The 20,724-nt window shown below is 39.7% G+C and overlaps 1 protein-coding gene across 2 annotated transcripts in view; it reads left to right on the top strand.

Moving 5' to 3' along the window:
- tmem63c (transmembrane protein 63C) overlaps positions 1–13,911 on the top strand; it is a 32,003-nt gene extending 18,092 nt beyond the window's left edge. For both annotated transcript variants that reach the window (XM_055038700.1, XM_055038701.1), the window contains exons 6-23: positions 269–411; positions 1,575–1,626; positions 1,726–1,834; positions 5,489–5,562; positions 5,673–5,753; positions 5,823–5,943; positions 6,090–6,223; positions 6,336–6,458; positions 8,706–8,859; positions 8,940–9,046; positions 9,628–9,714; positions 9,838–9,903; positions 10,663–10,825; positions 10,919–11,024; positions 11,904–12,071; positions 12,161–12,273; positions 12,354–12,428; positions 12,922–13,911. In XM_055038700.1, coding sequence (XP_054894675.1) covers positions 269–411; positions 1,575–1,626; positions 1,726–1,834; positions 5,489–5,562; positions 5,673–5,753; positions 5,823–5,943; positions 6,090–6,223; positions 6,336–6,458; positions 8,706–8,859; positions 8,940–9,046; positions 9,628–9,714; positions 9,838–9,903; positions 10,663–10,825; positions 10,919–11,024; positions 11,904–12,071; positions 12,161–12,273; positions 12,354–12,428; positions 12,922–13,152 — 2,107 coding nt within the window. In that variant the 3' untranslated portion in view covers positions 13,153–13,911. The remainder of the gene's footprint in view (positions 1–268; positions 412–1,574; positions 1,627–1,725; positions 1,835–5,488; positions 5,563–5,672; positions 5,754–5,822; positions 5,944–6,089; positions 6,224–6,335; positions 6,459–8,705; positions 8,860–8,939; positions 9,047–9,627; positions 9,715–9,837; positions 9,904–10,662; positions 10,826–10,918; positions 11,025–11,903; positions 12,072–12,160; positions 12,274–12,353; positions 12,429–12,921) is intronic.
- Positions 13,912–20,724: the final 6,813 nt, after the last annotated feature.

Genomic DNA, 20,724 nt, shown 5'->3' with positions numbered 1-20,724 from the left:
TGTGTTTAAAGGTCAGATTTGCCTGTCTGACCAAATTATTTAGATTGAGCTGAAAAGCAATCCTTTACTCATTTGTTAAACCTGGTCGGTAAACTAATCTTGTTTTTTTGTTTGTTTTTTGTTTGTTTTTTATTGTTAAAACATAAATTTGGCCGTGTGAGAACTTCATCTTTATTAACTCAGAAACAGTTTCAAGAACTTGTTTCTTTCAGTTCTGAAGAGTCTACATATTGGATAGGAGTTTTATCCATATGTTCTATGTGTGCAGGGATGAGGAGATCCGCAGTAAATGCGGCATTGACGCAGTCACATACCTGTCCTTCCAGCGCCACATAATGCTGCTCATGACGGTGGTTTCCCTGCTCTCCTTGGCTGTAATCCTGCCGGTCAACTTCTCCGGAAACCTCCAGGGTACGATGGGCTTTTGGGCAATTATGCAAGGAATGCTGTACATCACCCTAAACGCACCATTCCCACCATAAAACATTGACGAAGCAGCTGTGGGAAATTCTTCCACAGCTGGTCAGTTAATGGGAAGGTGGATGAAGTTAAATGCAGGGCAATGCTAGAGGAAAACCTGGGAGAGGATGAAAAAAGACTTGAGACTAAGGGTGGAGGGACTACTTTTTAACTGCAAAAGAACTAAATTTATCGCTAGAGCAGCAAAGGGCAGATTCTCATTAAAGTTCATCTATGCATTAGAATGACCTAGTCAAAGGTCAAACCTAAATTCAACTTTGTTTGGCAAAATTGTTGCTGAAAGGTTCTCTCCATTTGACAGAGAGAACCTTATCTTTTTATTTGCATAAATTTGAGTTTCTACATGTGACTTCTCCTAAAACATAATTGCAGTGACATGGCTGACTCATCACAAGATTGAAGAGAAATGCAGGTCACACATCTCAGATTTTTATTTGTAAAATTTGATAACCATGTATATACTTCCTTCCTCTTCAGAATTGGGAGCTATTTTGTGTCTTATCATATAAAAGCCCAGTAAAATACACGTAAGCTTGTGGTTGCAGCAGGACAAAATGCGGAAAAGTTAAAGTGAGAATTAAAACTTAAAATAAAGATCCTGCTTTATATATAATTTAAGGTCTTTGACATACTGGTGAGAAGGTAACCCAGGCTAGAATAGAAACGGCTTCATTTCCTACTGGTCCACACAGGCAGGTGTTAGGAGAGGGCTGAAGCGTATAACCAGCTGCTAAATAGCAACAGAAATCCTTTCTGGCAGCTGTGTGTTTATTTTGTAGGAAGCACAACAGGATGAAGGCAGGGACCTTTTATGGGTTCTGCGGGGAACTGAGCTGGTTTCTACTAGCTGTCATCTTATGGACTGATGCGTCACCCTCTGTAAAATAAACTAACACAGGCTGCCATAGCAATTGCAAACAAAGGCTGACCCAAATTAAACCAGACATGGCTGACGTGAGGACATTGTGTAAAATTCGAATAGCTGAACATGAGTTTGCTTTAATTGCGCCTCACCCTCTAGACAAGAGTGGTGGGACTTTCCTTTTAAGATATGACAAAATTTAAATGTTTGTCATGTGGCATTATTTCTACAGGAGACAGTCCCAAAGACTTTGGAAGAACAACACTTGCTAATGTTAGTGCAAAGTAAGTGAGAGACAAAATGGATGACATCACACCTCATGAAACAAACCAGAGGTATTAAAAAAGTGTCTGTAACTGTTGTGTTATTTGTGTGCTTCAAAGGGACAGCTTTCTTTGGCTACACAGCGTCTTTGCTCTGGTGTACTTTATCATCACTCTGCTGTCCATGGCTCACCATTCTGCAAGGCTGGAGCACAGAGATGACGAAAAGGTCTGTCAGCATCACATCACATCGATCCCTACAAGAAAAACACTTCCCCTCTGTGCCGCCTTTTGTATTTTACATTTACCTAAATGGAAAACATAGCCTTAGCTTGCTTTCAATGTAATCCGAGATATTAACTTATGTTATGTACCAGCAACCTTCATAAAACATTTAGTTTTATATTGTTTTAAATTAGCCTAAAGTAGTTATTATGTATATTTCTCAGGATATATTTGGAATCAACATAAAATGCACACTCAAATTAGAGATGACGAGAACAATGTTTTTTCGGTGTCAAGAAAAAAACTAAATCAAGGCCCAAAACAGCTCATTGTGAAATGAGATCAAAATTAGCAGAACTGACCAGACTAAAATCTTATTATCTCGGAATGATTTTGTTCAAACTTATTCATTCAAGCAGAATAGGTCACCTTTAAGCTCTGAGAAAACTACAGAGGAGGTGGGATCTAACTCCAACATAGGCCTGCTTCATAGATTTCTAAACCCTTTCAGAGCCAGAGTCTCCTGTTTATTTTGTAGATTACTCCATGGAGTTCTTGTTGGTGAGGAGTGCATATTGTACTTATCTACTCTTTTTAAGAAGATGTTTCTGTCTTTTCCTTTTGATAGGAAGATTACATTTCTGTCCCTGCTGAGTATTTATGATGGCTAAGTTTTTGTTCAGAGGCAGCCTTTGTTTGGTTTAATGGTTTCATTTCGTTTCATGAATATTGTTTTAACTGATTTTACTCTATTTTGAGGAGTAAGGGTGTTAACATGTTTCTCATTTCAAGAAGCTGAAGTCATTATTTTTATTACTAAACTCTTATTTTTACTACATTCCTTCTGCCTTTTTATTCTTCCCAAAACATTGTTTATTGTTACAATCCCTCATCTGCTGGACAGCATCTGGAGATGTAACAAATGGGGGCTTGTCCAGGATCTTTTGAATGAAAAGTGCTTTTAGAACCACTCGTGGTGGGATGAGTAATCCAGTTTGCCTTGTGTCCTTCTTTGTTTTCTGAGGTAAGGTGGCTGTTGGTGTGGTTGGATAGAGGGGGCTCACTGGATCCAACAGTCCTATGTTCTGATTGGTCAGTGTGGTCTCTTTTCTTTTTTAAATTTTGACTGACACATCATAATGAGCGTTAGTTATTGTGGCTCTGTAAAACCATTGTTTTCTGGCTCAAGTAAACAAGGTATTATTGACCAGAATGAGTTTGTGGTAAGCTGGATGAATGCAGGACAACTGATTTGAACGTGAACTATTGTTGCTGGATATTTGTTGTCACAATCGGTCTTTATTTATCTTGAAGTTGAGAAAAGATCTTGGGTTAATGCAGAGGATGGCGATCCCTCTGTGCCTGCCATGGCAAAGGCACATGAACCTGTGGTTGAGAGTAAAACTCCTGCCAGGAGTGTGAATGAGGAGGGTTAACCGGTCACTCTGTCACGTTACGATCCGTTCTCTGTGGAGTCATCAGTGGGTTCCCGGTTAAATGCACAGTTAAAGCTAAGGTTGGGCCGATTTCACTTGGAGAAAGAAGAAAGAGAGCAGGAGTTCCAGTTTTGAAGAAAGTTGGAGTTGAAGCGGCTTGAAGCCAAAACAACTATAAAACTTCGTGAACTAGAACTAAGAAAATCCTCAGTTTCTCTTCCTTTAATGAAGGTTTGGCACCCTTAGAGGGAATGTTTTACGTCAGTAAACACATCTTGTTAGTTCCAGTGTTCCGTGAGATGGAAGTTGAAAGTTATTTTGGAGTTTTTGAATGAATTGGAATGGCATTAAACTACCCACAGGATGTGAGGGCTGTACTTCGATCTAAACACGGGGTGTCACATTCATTTTCATTTCCACATCCATGATCCATTTTAAGGATCATGGATGTCCTTAAATGCGTTCTTCCACTTGTGTGGATAAAACTATTTAGCAAACTGTTAAAATATTTTGGCTTTCTCTGCAATTCAATGAGTACATCCTAAAAATAAATAATTAAAATATATTTACATTCATTTGATTAGTATGCAAATAAAAACATTGGATTTTTTGTAAAATAATATTTAATATTTAAGCACATACCTGCTGTCTTGAAGTTCTATTTATGTGGCCAGATTTGACCCGTGGGTCTTGAGTTTAACACATGTTCTAAATCAACAGGCTCAATAAACTTGTGCTGTATCATTTGCTAAGGATAGTTTGTCGCACAGCAAAATGAAAGTTGCCATTTTGAGAGTGTGTGAGTTGGTGCCAGAGGCTTTCAGGAAGCATTTTCACGAAAGCTTTTCTACTTGTCATGTCAAGTGAAAGATGTTGATTCTCTCCAGGAGATGATGTTCAGATAGACTGATCAAATAGTGGTTTATTTAAAGGAGCAAAACGTAACCACTTTAAAAGAAGCAGTGATTCTTGCAGGTGAGTTTTCCTTCACTCCTCAAATCACCCTCAGTAGCTTTGATTTCATCTAGATAAAGCTAGATGATTGATTGTTTCTAATGGTTCTGTTTTCTTCTGTTTTCCCTTTGACAAAGTCTGAGTATAAATGTTTCTTCTGTCTTAGAGCAGATAATATTACAGCTGATTGTGATGCATATAAAAGTAAACAGCTAAGATCCTGCTGTGGAAGCATGGAGCAGGAAGCAGGATCTGACAAGCTCATTATCACACACTCCACCTTGTTCTCTACACGGCATCAGAGAGAGCTTGAGGAAAATTCAAGATCATCTCTAAACAACAAGACCAGCATGAAGCAGAACAAGACCAGGCAAAATGACAATGACCCAAAATCCACCCACAACTGATTGTTGTAATAATAACAATAATGATAAAGATCAATCAAAACCCAGATCTTGCACCCACTGAGATGAGGAGGAGTTACTTCAACTTGGCAAGAAAATCTCTCAAGTTCAAGTTTATTTGTGCAGAAACTGTACACCATTAAAACATAATATAGACACCAAGGGGAAAACAAGCAACAAACACTGCATTTGATCAAAATCATCAATACCCATAAAATATGTTCATAAATTTTCCACTGACTCTAAACAGGTGATGTTCTAGCCTTGATTTAAAGAAACTTGGTGTTTCAGCAGCTTTGCAGTTTTCTGGCAGTTTGTTCCAGATTTGTGGTACGTAGAGGCTGAATGTTTAGTTCTGGTTCTGGGCATGCGTAGCAGAATAGAACCAGAAGACCGGAGAGGTCTGGAAGGTTGATATGACGACGACGTCTTGAATGTATTTTGGTGCTGTGTTGTTTAGTAATTTATAAATTAGCAAAAGTATTTTAAAGTCTATTCTCTGAGCTACAGGGAAGCAGTGTAAGAACTTTAGAACCTCAGGCATTTCACAGCTTAAACAGTCTTGAGTTGGTAGCAGAAAGAGTAACTTTTCCTCAGATACAATTATTTTCAAAGACTGTCATTAACTAAACAGTTAATGAAGGAAGGTCAACAAAATATTTGAATTTCAATTAGGAAAGAATATATAAGTTTCTGAATGCTATTTGGCATCACAGCTTTATTTTTATAGTTTTCTTTAAATCTAAAAATGTACACTCTTAGATAATTTATGTATGGCAGCATTTTAATTCTCTGTACCAAATATAATTTTTATGGTACATTTACACCAAAATGGTAAAACTGGGTGTGTGTTTCATGTTGCAGGGTTCCAGGACGCTGATGATCACCTCCATTCCCAGAGAGATCTCAGACCCAGGACTCATCACCAAGCACTTTCAGTACTCATTTTTTTCCCTCTAGTTTCTTGTTAGGTCAACTTAAATCCTTTATTATTTTCATCAGTTAGCTCTCCAAGAGGAATAATCGATTTTAAACCTTCACCCACCAGCGAGGCCTACCCCAGCTGCACAGTCACCGACATCCGCTTCTGCTTTGATGTTCACAAACTGATGAAGCTGGACTTAGAAAGGTACAGTCAACTTTCCTTGACTCAGATGGTATCTCTTGAAAGTGGAGTGACATGTTCTGTGTCCTGCAGGCGCAAAGCAATGAAAGGCAGGCTGTATTTTGCAACGAAGGCCCAAAAAGATGGGAAGGTCATGATCACGACCCATCCTTGTGCTCAGATATTCTGTTGCGACATATGTGGTTTTGAAAAGGTAAGTTGGATGAGCATTAATTGTACTGTCTCCATTGCATAGGAAGAGTTTTACCACTGGATGGCACTGCAATGCAAAAGTATAAGCCTTAGAATTGCTAAATGTGGTAAAAAGCTTTCTGAAGTTTGCAGTATTATTTTCTGCAGGTGGATGCAGAACAGTACTACAGCGAATTAGAGGAGAAGTGCACAGATGAGTTTAATGCGGAGAAGCAGCGGATCACCATGAAGAGGCTGGGCATCGCCTTTGTGACTCTCAGAGACGAGAGGATGACGGCTGTGTGAGTAATCAGCAGGATGACCCACAGCTCCTCTCATCAGCGGGGAAGGATTGCCATGTTCAGGCTCTCCTTACTGTTGTTGTAAATCATGAAGTCTTCATTTGTTTTCCAGCATTGTGAAGGACTACAGTTGCGTGCGTTGCCGCAGCAGACCCCAGCAGTCCAGCATCACTACTGTGGTGCAGTCACAGAGGTGGGGTGTCAGCTACGCACCTGCTCCAAGTGACATCATCTGGTTTGTAGCAGAAATACAAAACACAGTTTTTCACAAAGCCTCAAGTTGCAACCACAAACTACTTGTATTCTATGGAGATTTTATGTGACAACCCAACAAAACTTTTCCTTGAAGTTTTCATGTAAAATCTTCAATCAGAGGAAGTTTTTTATAAAACCTTGAGTTTTTTGTGTAAAAGAAAACTTGTATAACTTCCACTGTTGTTGTTTTTTTTTTTTTTTTTGGTAGTGTCCACCTGTGTGTGTAGCTCAATCTTGGTATAAATGCAGCTCTTCAGAAAATAGTTCAGATGTGTTTTAATTAAGAAACGGCTCACGAGAATAAAAGAACACCACAGACAAATCACAGAGAAAGCTGTGTAGAAAATTAAAGCAGAGTTGGGTTATAAAACTAAATCCGAAGCTTTAAACATCTGTTAGAGAACACTGTTCAACCCATTATTTGAAAATTGCAGCCTTACCACATGGATATCCATCTAAAATGGCTAAATTGAGCAGTAAATAGAGAAATAACCAAGAATGCTTCAGTGATCCACATCTTGGGTGGAATAATCTCCTGACAACTCTATAAAACTGACTTTAAATTTAAAAGCCACAGTAGAAAGAACACTATAAGAAATCCCACTTAAGGTTTTATTCCACAACAAATATGTGGGAGAAAGTGCTCTGGAACTAAATTGAAACTTTGTAGACTACATGCAAAGTCATACGTGTAGCAGAAAACAAAGTCAGCACCTCAACTTGAACACACTATTTATATCATACAAGATGTTGGTGGCAACATCATGTAGAAATAGGCTAGGCCACTTGGTCAGGATGATTCAGTAGATGGAGGGAGCTAAATGAAGGGCCTTGAGACTGGGTTGGAGGTTCACTTTCCACAAGGACAACTTGAAATATTCAAATTCAATCCACCTGACTGTGATCTCCAGTATTTTCTGAAAATTGCTATCGTTACATAGTTGATACAGTCCCACAAAAAAGATTTGCAGCTCTGAAGGCAGCAAAAACTTTTTTTAAAGTGGCTGAATATAAATGCACACCCCATTTTTTGTAATTTGAAAAATGTCCATCATATTACTTCCATTTTACAATTGTGCACAAATTCATGCCCTTTTATGACAGGGGTCACTCTGTGTGGCTTTGTCACTGTTGCTCTTACAAAAGTAAAAGGAAATGTTTATGATTATAAACACAATAAGAAATTGTTATTTTAGTAAATTATTATGCAAAATCTGCTTTTAAAATCAAACTATGCTACCTATCTTTCTTCTCCCATATTTATATAGATGTCTCACCTCATTCTACATTTTCTCTTTTGTAATAGTTGCTTCATTTTGTTCTAAATTTGAAAATAGAAATAAATGTATGTTACATTTTGATTTCATAATAAAACATTTTGCACATAGAAAATCAGTTTTAGGCAAGTTTTATCTTCTAGCAGCAGGGGCAGTCATGGCTTTTTTTATTGGAAAACATGGATGGTCTGTGACATAAAATCCTATTCAAATGCACTGACATTTTTGATTTTGTTACGTCCGATAAAACGCAAACCAAAAAGGTAAACTGGAGGTGAAAAAGGTTTAATTTCAGCTCTTGGTAAAACACAAATCCACCAGCATCCCACATCAATATTAAGATAATCTGCATCACAAAGATTTACAGATCACACTTTATCCTTATATCTGCCTGCATCTGTTCTCTGTAACCTTTTTATTGTGTTCCAACGCTCGGCGCATGGCACTGTAGTCGCCATGCACCGTTTTTTTATACGGTTCGTACTAGGACAGTACGAACCATATAAACCCTTCACGACATAAACTCAGCAGATGTAATAATCCAACCTGCATGTCTTCTCACTGTGGGAAGAAACTGGAGCATTCAAAGGAAAACCACAACAACACAGTTCTTAAGTCTAACACCTAATTTTCAGTGTCTCTCTCACGCAATTTGGAGACTTTACCCCATAATCAGGCCTGACATTTTTGGCATATTTGGGACTCTGGGAAAGAAAAGTGAATCATCTGAAATGCGATCACCTCTGCTGCCAGTCTTTGGATTTGGAAAACTCTTTTTAGATGCACAGTCATGAAGATGATCTAAGGAGGTGGTAAATATAATGTCTGTGAATGTGACAGGACCAATGCTGAGCTGTGATTACAAAACATCTTTGAAATTAAGCTGGTTAACAGAGTCGCCATTTCTCCTCTTTCTCTCAGACTAAATCTCTACATCTTTACTTCTCCAGGGAAAACCTGGCTGTCTGCGGCTCTCGCTGGTGGCTGCGATGCGTCCTCCTCAACATCCTCCTCTTCCTGCTGCTCTTCTTCTTCACCACTCCTGCCATCATCGTAAACACCATGGACAAGTTCAACGTCACGCGGCCCGTGGAAAGTTTGAGGGTCTGTGTTTTAAAGTACTTCAGAGCTCCGTTTCAGACTTTGTGGATCATGTTGAATAACCATGCTTGTCTCCTTCACAGAGCCCAATCATCACCCAGTTCTTTCCAACCTTCCTGCTCTGGGTCTTCTCAGTACTCCTGCCTTTCATCGTCTATTACTCTGCCTTCTTCGAGTCCCACTGGACCAGGTACTCATCCTGCTCTCAACTTTCTTTTTCTCCTCTTCTAAATTGGACTTTCTGCTCCTTGTCTTCTTCCAATAGGCCCTTCATCTGTATCTGCTTGTTCTTTCAACTCCTTTCATTTATTATTCATCTTTTTTACCCTCTTGGTTTTTTATTCTACTCTCTCCCTCCTTTTCACTGTCACTCTGCCTGCACTGTTATTCTGGGCAGGTTGTCATAGAGATCTTCAAGAGAGAATGATGAGATGCACTGTAGTCGCCATGCGCCATTTTTTTTCTTTATTTTTTCCGTGCACGGGGACTCGTTGAAAGAGGAGCAGAACGACCGCGTGTCGGGAGAAAACCTTCATGCTGCATCTATGAGCACCATTTCTTTACATAACCGCCCACACAAACGTTTGTGTGCAGGCGTGATATGTGAAGGAGCGAATGCAAATCAACTGTTCACTGGAGGGGAAAATGCAGAATGAATCTAACAGAATTATAACATGTAGACCGAGATGAATATACGTTTCTAAACGTATTCATCATTTATGCTTTTAATTTTTTATTTTTGACTCATTGTACACTAATGTAATGTCTCAGATCGGTTGAGAACCAAGTGACGATGCACAAGTGTTTTTTTCTGCTGGTCTTCATGGTGATCATCCTCCCCTCTCTTGGTCTATCCAGGTAAAATTCCAACAAAAAGCACAAATGTATAATTATTATTATTTTTTTTTTTTCCAAGAAATTTTTCACTATATCACGTGTTTTCATGTCTGCTTATGTCCTGAATTTGTACATTTCTTGCAGTCTTGACCTCTTCTTCACTTGGCTGTTTGATATCAACTTTCTGGATGAGAAAGAAATCAAATTCCAGTAAGGCTGCTGTTTTTAATTCAAATTTAAAGAATAAACTGACATCCATTGAAAAAGTATTAACGTTCACTGAACATTTTTACATTTTATCACATTGCATCCATAAACCTGAGAGTACATTTATGAAATTTTGCCTGACTGGCACAAGGTAGTGGAAAATAGTGAAACGGAGGGTAAAGATTATTGGTTTTCAACATTAGGGAATGCATTCATAATCAGTTTCCTGAGTCGATACTTTGTAAAGTCATCATTACCTTTGAATGTTTTGGAGTATGATTATGTCAGCTTTACACATTTAAAGTTGATAGTTCCTTCTTTCCTTCTTTTTTTTTTTTCTCAAAATGGCTCATATCAGGTTGAGCTATCAGTGCGATTGAATGGACAGATTCTCTGAGCATCAATTTTTAATCCCAGCCATAAATGCTTGATTCAATTTAGCTGTGAACTTTAACTTGGCCATTTTAAAACATGAATATGCTTTTATCTGAATCATCCCAGTGCAGCTCTGGTTGTATGGTTACGGCTGATGGCATGCTAGAAGGTGCAGAGACCCCGGAAATATTTAGACCCCTACTCCTCCCTATTTATTTTATTATCACACACTCCCTTGATGGTTTATCACATAAACACTCAATAAAACCAGTGTGATGTAAGGTGGAAATGTTTTGGTGGTATGAATACTTTAATAAGGCTTTGTCTTAAAACAGCATTTATCTGTTTTTTTGTTTTATTTTTTTTTTCTTACATATAAATATATAGGTGTGTGTTTCTTCCTGACAATGGTGCATTCTTTGTAAATTATGTCATCACATCGAGTCTTGTCGGAACATCTATGGAGTTGCTTCGAATCCCGGCGCTCACAGTGTATGCACTGCGCCTCTGCTTTGCCAAATCCCAGGCTGAGCGGATACACCTGAAGAGGGTTAGCATACGTTTTTCTTTAATTTTAGTGTGAACTTTTGTTTGTAAAGATATCAAATAAAATCTACTGAGTTCAACTTTTTTATATTTGCAGAGTCAAGCATACGAGTTCCAGTTTGGCCTGGAGTATGCCTGGACCATGTGTATCTTTGCTGTCAGCATGACCTACAGCATCACGTGTCCCATCATTACGCCCTTTGGTGAGTGACATGCAATTACCCTCTTGTATCATCATCTAACCCTCTTTTCTCAGCAGTTTCAGTTCCTCCATCCTCCCTCTTAGTCAGTGTGTATATGCAGGCCTCCCCTAACACACACTGTGTGAATATGCTGCTGTAGTCCCAGACACTCAGACACAGTGAGCTGCAAGCCAGACGCCCACTACACTCCTGTGTCAGCCCAGAACTCACCAAGCCTCTATTTACTTCTGCTGTCCGATCCAGCTACTTTTTTAGACTAAACTTTGCTTTTGCAGAAGCTATACATGCCGTTTTACAAAAACTTTTAAATGCACAGACCAAGCAGTTGTGCAGAAATATTGGTTTTCCAGGAACCAGACATTTTGGGCTACCTTTTGCTCTGGTCTTGGCTTTCTAGATGTCTTTCGAAGCTCATCTGGAAAACTCAATTGTTTAATGAGCCATTTAACACAGAAATGTGAAAAACCTAGCGTTAGAAATATGCTTTTTTCCTAATTGTGGTTATTAACTGCTTTTGATGCCATGATCTTTAACAGTTTTTGTGTAGTTGGTTTTGCTTTTCCTCAGTTTGTGCACCTGTGGATATGTAGTGTCAGCTGTGGATTCAGAATGTATATTCAGTTGATGTTGAAAGTATATTGTAACAAACTGTTCAAACTAATTTACTTTCTTATTTCAGAAACATTCAAGTTCAATGTGCATGTTTATTTCTTCATGCAGGCCTTTTTTTTTACTTTGATCTCATAAATTAATGTAAATCTTGTAAAATTTTAGTTAACTGTTCATGTCCTTCCACCAACAAGACGGAAGGACAACATCCACTTTGTTTTTTACAAAATTAGATAACTTGGTGTAATTCCACTTCACTCGTCCTTCCAGGTCTGCTCTATGTGATTTTGAAGCACATGGTCGATCGATACAACATCTACTACGCTTACGTTCCCACCAAGCTCAACCAGAAGATCCACAGAGCGGCGACCAGCCAGGTCATCGTGGCTCCAATCCTCGGCATGTTCTGGCTGCTCTTCTTCTCCGTGCTCAGATTAGGTGCTTTCTTTTTTACGTTCAACCTTCTCTATCAAATAATTGTTAAGGTACGTTGAAGTAATTCCTGTTTTTGTTCTGGACTTTCACAGGTCTAATACATCCCATCGCCTTGTTTACATTAGCATCGCTCATCTGCTGTATTGCCTGCTGTCTTTTCCGTCTATGGCTTCGGAAAACTCCAGACAAGTCAACAAGCTACCAGGTCTGCCTTGATTTAGTGGCTGCTATGTACTTCAGCATAAAAAGCATTTTTGAGCCCTTTATCATTTTTTTTTTTTTCAGATGTCTGATCAGCCAGCTGCAGAGACGTTCCCTGATGCAGACCGGAGCACAGTGACGTCAACCACCACCTCCAGTGTAAAGCACTTCATTTGTTTTTAATGTTACATGACATGTGATATTTTAAAAATAATTATGAACAGATGTTAGACATTAGATGTCAACACCGTGCAAAAAATAATCATGGACCATAAACATTTTCACAATTTATTACAACAAACATCAACTTGTAAAGGTGTTTAATGGCATTAGTGGCACAAATATGGCACAGTTGTAAAGTTTTAACTTTTTTTAACAGCTAAAAGTGTGTATATTTGACCCCTGGTACTTAATTTGTAGAACCACGTTTTACTACAACTATATCTGCCATTCCGCTTTGTAAAATCAATTTTATGAGACTGTGAACATTTTCAACTTTAACCATGTGTTAATTTTGTGTGGTAAAAATGTAGATGCACTGCACATGAAATGAAGACTAAGATCAGGGTGTGAAAACTTTTGAATCACCAATGAATTTGTGCACATATTCATAAGTTTGTGTTTTTTTTTTTTTTTTTTTTTAATCCCTCAGCTGTTTGTTGCATCTGTGTTGCTGGAGCCAGAGCTGGCTTTAACTCCGATGCCTTCTCCGGCTCACCACGGCTACGGCGCCATGGCCAGTTCCCAGAGTTCAGGTCACGGACCGGTGGCAGGAGCAGAGGCCGAAGAGGAGCACACCCAAAATCATGAGACTGAGCTCAGAGAACCTGCAGATCTCTATTCCTCCAGTCCGCTCATGGACAGCCCCACAGGCTACCAGTGACTGCAGCTCCCACCAAACTAATTCCCATGTGTCCTGTAGTGGTGGAGCGCAGATTATTCAACACTGCATCTTCACCACTGACCTCGGACTCTAATTTAACCGCGTCAGACACTGAGTCGAGATAGATCTTATTTGAGGGCATGAAGAATCCAAAACAAAAGCAGAATTATTTAAACGGAGCATTCAAAAAGAAACCAGCTAGCCAAAACTTTGTCCACACCTGCTTTGTACACATGTTAAGATCAAGCTAATGTACAAATAACTTAAAAAAAAAAAAACTTGATTCCGTCTACTACGGTTTCATTTGCAAGTTAAAAAGGTTGAAAGAAGCAGGCTTGGAGATAATATCAGACAGACACGCTCCATGCTGTGCAACTGGAACGCGAGTGGTGTCGAAAGTTCCCACCGCAGTGGGTGGTGTGAGCAGGCTTGCCCCGGCAGACTGACAGAGCGGTCCGGCCATGGGTGATATGTGCTTCCTCTGTGAGGCTGAGGGTGAGGGCAGCGAGTTGTGAAGCCATCTGGCGTGAGAACACAGACAGACGGAGGGCAGAGTGGCGCTCTCAGATGGACTGTAGTATATGTACAGTCTCGCCATACAGGCAGAAACAGCCTAAGGCTTATTGTAATTTATCTCAACATGAGGTCGCTATTTTTGCTACGGTATTTTGGTGCTGTTCATGTAAAAGCTTTATCTTGAAAGGTGGTGGGTACCTGGCTTTCCCTTCTTAATTAAAAAACATACTTCTTCTGTTTAAACTGTGTACCTGCTCTAGTAGTTTTTTATACTTTCACTTTCTTGCAGAGAGTTTGGGGATCAAATTTTCTCAATTAATTTGAACATTATTTGCTAAAACTTTATTTACCATAAAACTGACATTAGGCAGTTATAAACATGAATGGCTCTTTATAAATGTTTATGTAAATAAATAATGACACTTTTCATGCAAAGCTCTGTTAAAACTTGCATTAAAAGTCATTTAAAAGTGTCCTTATTTACCGAATAACACTTATGACTTAAACATTTATGAAGAGTCATTCATGTTCTTGACAGGTGTTATATCATGTTTGACAGTCTTGTGTCAGTCTTAGCGACACCTTTTACAGTAAAGTGTTATTGTTAATATTTCGGTAACACTAGTATATTGATACATTATACAAAAACTTTTACATTTCAAGTGTTTAAGTTAATTTGATGAGTAAAATTGTAATATTTAAGACATTGTGGAGTGATTCATAAAGTACAAACTTTATGAGCTGCAGATTTCAATCAATGTCGTTTGTCCAGGGTTTTTGCTTGTGACAGTTCATCCTTCCACAACACTTTCCACTGATTTTTTTTTGTTTGTTTTTCACCCTATGTGAATTTGTTTATGTATGTAGAATGAATGAGTTTTACTTTTTGGTACCAATAACTAAAAGCTAAAATTTTCAATGTTCTAATTGAAAGGGATGCACCTGACATTTAAAGGGATAAATACAAATTGCATTTGGGTGAGCTTAATCCAGATGTTTATTTAGTTATATATTTTTATTGCCACTTGCATTGCATTAATTCATCATGAGTGATGAAAGGTGGTTTAGTATATTTTACGTGGCCTTGTATGATAGACAATCAAGACAACTAGACCAGCTCTTATCCACAAAAGAGCTGATGTTCTACACAAGACTATTTTCTGGAGGCAAAATGAGCAAAATACAGCTGCTTCTGCATTTGTCGTCACCCCAGGAAAAGAAAACCTTTCACTGACGTCAAACACTGAAAAAGTTTGAAAAGTTGTATTTTTAGTTTGCGTACACTTTGTCTGGTGAAAAAGTTAAGTTTTTTTTTTCTTAATTTTTTTGTAAACATCAGTAATATCCCAACTTATCTCCCCTAAAAATTCATCTAAAATAAATTAAACTGAAGCATTTTATTATTCTGAGGATTTTGTATCACCATGCACATCAAGAATTGCATCCAAAACTTGTTTGCAAGGCATTCCAGGAAAAAAAAAAGTAATTCTATCATCACAAACACAAATGTGTGAAGTTTTCAAAATAATCAGTTATAAATAAATGTACTTATTTTTATTATATATATATATATATATATATATTAAAAAATTCCCTTCTCACCCACCGCGGGTGGTTCTTATCCTCTGAGCTCGGGTCCTCTACCAGAGGCCTGGGAGCTTGAGGGTTCTGCGCAGTATCTTGGCTGTGCCAAGGACTGCACATTTCTGGACTGAGATGTCTGATGTTGTTCCTGGGATCTGTTGTAGCCACTGCTCCAGTTTGGGGGTTACTGCCCCGAGGGCCCCGATGACCACAGGCACCACTGTGGTCTTCACCTTCCAGGCCCTCTCCAGTTCTTCCCTGAGGCCCTGGTATTTCTCCAGTTTCTCGTGCTCCTTTTTCCTGATGTTGCAATCACTTGGTATTGCTACATCTACCACAACGGCTTTCCTCTGATGTTTATCCACTACGACAATGTCTGGTTGGTTCACCATTACCATTTTGTCTGTCTGGATCTGGAAGTCCCACAGGATCTTAGCTCTGGCGTTCTCCACCACATTTGGGGGTGTTTCCCACTTTGATCTTGGGGTTTCCAGTCCATATTCTGCACAGATGTTTCTGTACACTATGCCTGCCACTTGGTTATGTCGCTCCATGTACGCTTTCCCTGCCAGTATCTTGCACCCTGCTGTGATGTGCTGGACTGTCTCAGGGGCCTCCTTGCACAACCTACACCTTGGGTCTTGTCTGGTGTGGTAGATCTGGGCCTCTATTGCTCTGGTGTTTAGGGCCTGTTCCTGGGCTGCCAGGATGAGGGCCTCTGTGCTGTCCTTGAGTCCAGCTTTTTCCAGCCATTGGTAGGATTTACTGATATCAGCCACTTGGGTTATTTGCTGGTGGTACATCCCATGTAGGGGCTTGTCCTCCCATGATGGTATCTCTGGCACCTCAACCTCCGTTCCCTGTTGTCTGAGACATTCACTGAGCACATTGTCTGTTGAGGCTTTGTCCCTGATGTATTATGGATCTTAGTTGTTTCGTCCTGGACAGTGGTTCTCACACTCACTAGTCCTCTGCCTCCTTCCTTGCGGCTCGTGTACAGTCTCAGGGTGCTGGATTTGGGATGGAACCCTCCATGCATTGTTAGTAGCTTTCTGGTCTTAATATCTGTGGCTTTTATCTCCTCCTTTGGCCAGCTAATTATTCCAGCAGGGTATCTGATTACTGGCAAGGCATAGCTGTTTATCGCACGGATTTTGTTCTTGCCATTGAGTTGGCTTCTCAGGACTTGCCTCATTCGTTGGAGGTATTTAGCTGTGGCTCCTTTCCTTGTGACCTCATCGAGGTTGCCATTTGCTTGTGGTATACCTAGGTACTTGTAACTGTCCTCTATGTCTGCTATTGTTCCTTCTGGGAGTGAGACCCCTTCTGTGTGGATGACCTTCCCCCTCTTTGTGACCAGCCGACCACATTTCTCTAGTCCGAATGACATCCCAATGTCAGTGCTGTAGATCCTGGTGGTGTGGATCAGTGAGTCGATGTCTCGCTCACACTTGGCGTACAGCTTGATGTCATCCATGTAGAGTAGGTGACTGATATTGGCCCCATTTTTGAGTCTGTATCCGTAGCCAGTCTTGTTGATAACTTGGCTGAGGGGGTTCAGGCCTATGCAGAACAGTAGGGGACAGAGCATCTCCTTGGTATATGCCACATTTGATGGACACTTGTGCAAGTGGTTTGCAGTTGGCTTCAAGGGTGGTTTTCCACAGCCTCATCGAGTTGCAATGAAGGCTCTCAGAGTCCTGTTGATGTTATACATCTCTAAGCATTCAATGATTCAAGTATGCGGCATTGAGTCATAGGCTTTCTTGTAATCGATCCAAGCCATGCACAGGTTGGTGTGTCGGGTTTTGCAGTCTCGGGCAACTGTGCGGTCTACGGGAGTTGGTGTTTGGCTCCTCTGCTATTTACACCGATACCCTTCTGTGCCGTGCTCATGTGTTTATCCATGTGTTTGCTTATCTTGGCCGCTATGATGCCTGACATGAGCTTCCAGATTGTGGAGAGGCAGGTTATTGGTCGGTAGTTGGGTGGGACTGGACCCTTTGATGGATCCTTCTGGATTAGGATTGTCCGCCCTTCAGTTAACCATTCAGGGTGAGTCCCACTTTGTAGCAGCTGGTTCATTTGGGCTGCCATTCGCTCATGGAGAGCAGTGAGTTTCTTTAGCCAGTAGGCATGGATCATGTCAGGCCCTGGTGCTGTCCAGTTTTTCATACCTGAGACTCTTTCTTGGACATCTGTCACAGTGATGGTTACCGGGGCTTGCTCAGGGAGGTTGCTGTGGTCCTCTCGTAGAGAAATCAGCCACTGTGCATTGCTGTTGTGGGACGCCTCCCTTTCCCATATGCCTTTCCAGTATTGTTCAGTCTCCAGCCTTGGTGGGTCTGCTCTGTTATTACCCTGCCATTGAGAGTACACCTTAGCTGGTTGAGTGGATTCATTCTCCCTTGTGTATCTCTTTAGGCGGCTGGACAAGGCTTGGAGCCTCTGTTTGGCAGTTTCAAGTGCTTCAGGTATGGCATCTGCCTGTACTTTCTGGGTACTGGTCTTTTCATTGTACCCTTGTGGAGCTCTGACAGTTGGCTCACTTCCCTCCTTGTTACCTTGATTTTAGCCTCTAACCGTCTTTTCCATGGTGGGTATTGGGTCTCATGGTTGCTCTTATAGCCAAGTATCTCAAGGATCACTGATGCTGAGTTGTAGATCAGCTCATTGGTTTCTGTTATGGTGTTGGTAGGGATCGTTCTCAATGCTGCATTCACATTCTCAATGAGACTTTCTGATGGTACTTCACTCAGCCGTTGTAATTGGCGCCGGGGAGGCCTGGTTGTCATTCGGGTCATGATTCTCTCTCTCAGGTCAGCAGCTGTCTCGTTCAGCTCTGTTTCGCTCATTGGGGCCGTGTATCCCCTCACTGGGTGGGGACTTGTAGTTAAGTCCCCACAGTCCTGACATCCGGGTTCCTCCCTTTTGCCGTAGCATTTGTGTTGTATCTCGTCAATCTCAAGTTGTGATAGCAGTTGCCGTTTGCGGATGTTGGAACACTGAGCTACTAGTTGTTTAGCGCTTAGTGTTGACTGGGGATGTCGAAGTAACCATTCCTTCCCCAGTCTTTGCATGTAACCTCTCTCACTAGGTTACTTGAGTAGTAGCATTCCAACAGATCCACATTTTCATCTCTCGCCCATTTCCGTCTTGTTCCAGTAGCCCATTTGTCATCAAGGTGCTCTGGTTCCCCAACACCTGACGCAGACATTGTTTGGCCGGGCGACGTCTGAGCCGGCATGTTATGCAACTTAGTATCTCTCATGGTATGAGGTAGGCAGTAGCTTGAAGGGTCTTGCCTAAGGACCCAGACTGGATTCGAACCCTGCCCTCTCGGGTGATATACTGATGCCTTATGTATTGAGCTATCCAGTCAGCTATCCAGTATATATATATATATATATATATATATAGGCTGTTTTCCACTTTTTAACTTGGGGTGACGGTAAATGTGGAGGGTGCTGGATTTCACAGAAACATTTATAAACAAATTCAATCTGCTACTAATTGCTTTATGTTGTATGAATATAAGCTAATGCAAAAACGGCAAAACTCAATAATTTCCATGAGAATTTATTTATATAAAATGTCTGAATTCTACCCACTTCTACAAATTGTGGTTACAAATGCCAGATGCAAAGGTTTTCAGAAGAAACGGATTTCATCACCTCTGAAGCTCTCAGATCAGTTCATTTGTGTAAACCTGTTTCTTCAATACTCGTGTGCTACAATTACTTTTTGTCATGCTCCAAATACAAGCAGCAAAATTTCAACCCATCCATGTTGTTCTATGCTTTCATTTGCACAGGCTTTCTGGCAGACATCTACATTTTATTGCAGATGCCTGTAGTAAAATACAGATTGGGATAGATGACACAGTCTTAATACCCCAAATTAATTTCCCCCTTTTTTACTTATTTTTTGGCCTTGTCTAGCTTTTTTCTCTTGTTAATTTCAAAAGTGTAAATAGAAAAATAAGTCATTAAAAACACTTGGAAAGTTAGGATAAACATTGGTCAAGGTCTGCTTAAGAGCGACTGCTACAATTTTTTTTCATCAAAGAAGTGACCACTTATTGAAATGTTTTTATGGTGTCTTCTTGATTTTATTTATCTTTCTGGATAAATACTTGTTTATGTTTATCATAGAGATCCTAACATCTTAAGCCAAAGTCTTTTTCAGATGCAGTGCTCTCAAAGTTTTTATATTCACTTAAATTTTTCATGTTTTGTCACATTACAACCACAAAATTCAGCATCTTCCAGTGAGAGTTTATGTGCTAAATCAACTCAAGGTTGTACAGCTATGTACAACCTTTACACGAGTTAAAAACTTGAAAACTTTGCCAAGCATTTGTAGCAGTGCCTAATATGTCAAATCACTTTTTGGTGCAATTACAGCAACAAGCCTGGGGATTTCTTTACCAGGTCCAGAGACTAAAAAAATTTCCCTAAATACATGCAGCCCAGTCAGATGGAGATACACTTTCCAAGTCTTGCCATGGGATATAAACTCTAGCCGTTACTATATATATCATACTGTACTTTAATTTTACTTTTTGTTTGTGAGAAATGTCAAAATTGTTCAGTTTTTTTGTGCTGAACCATCACATCAAATCCCAGACTTTGTCAAAAAAAAAATGTGACTATAAAGTGATGTAATGTAAAAAAACCAAAAAACAACTAAAGTTTATCAATATGTCAGAAACTTCCTACATATTTGATTGATTTAGCAGAACTGTTAGTTATCAATTTAACTCTTGTTACTGTGTGATATAGCTCAAAATCCATTTTGCCATCTGCTCACTTGCATGACAACATAAGACAATTTTAGATGAAAACTAGAATAAAATGATAACGTATTATTACCATAAAAGAAAATCTATTCCATTCTCGTTTATGAGTGGTCTACTTATGGCTCCTCAGTTGCTTAATTGGGGAAACACAAGAGGTGGAAGTCGAATCAGTGCGGAGAGCGATGAAGAAACTGTCTGGAGAAAACATCAAAAAGCACATCTTTAAAATTTTTGTCTCGAAAGTCTTGTGGGTTTTCATGTAAAAGACAGTTTCACCGATCATTAAACTTTCTCTGCATCAGCAAAAACTAAATCATATAAATCAGGATATTCTTAGCTCCTATGCCGACTATTTTCATGCTTAACTAGCTTCATTAAATTCTGAAATGCCAGCTTATGTGAGCTATGCTCTTCAAGGTTTATTAGTTTTCCAGACAATTCTGTTCCATTTTAGCATTATATATATTAAGAGTACATTATCTAACATTTATGTAAGCAAGCACTGAAATATCTCTGCCAGGCTGATGGATTGATAGTGCTGTATCTGAAATAAAAAATGATTTACTTCAATTAATTTATGATATGGTTCCAGGGATTCCTGCTACTGACCCTTAGTGTGGTTTGTGGGTAAAGGGCGAGGCAGCCATGTGTTAAATAAGTGTATGGGGTAA

This window comes from Poeciliopsis prolifica, unplaced genomic scaffold, assembly GCF_027474105.1.
Source record: "Poeciliopsis prolifica strain line A6 unplaced genomic scaffold, Auburn_PproV2 SCAFFOLD013, whole genome shotgun sequence".
NCBI lineage: Eukaryota > Metazoa > Chordata > Actinopteri > Cyprinodontiformes > Poeciliidae > Poeciliopsis > Poeciliopsis prolifica.
Note: the sequence above shows the minus strand (reverse complement) of the source record. Positions and strands in the feature narration are given on the sequence as shown.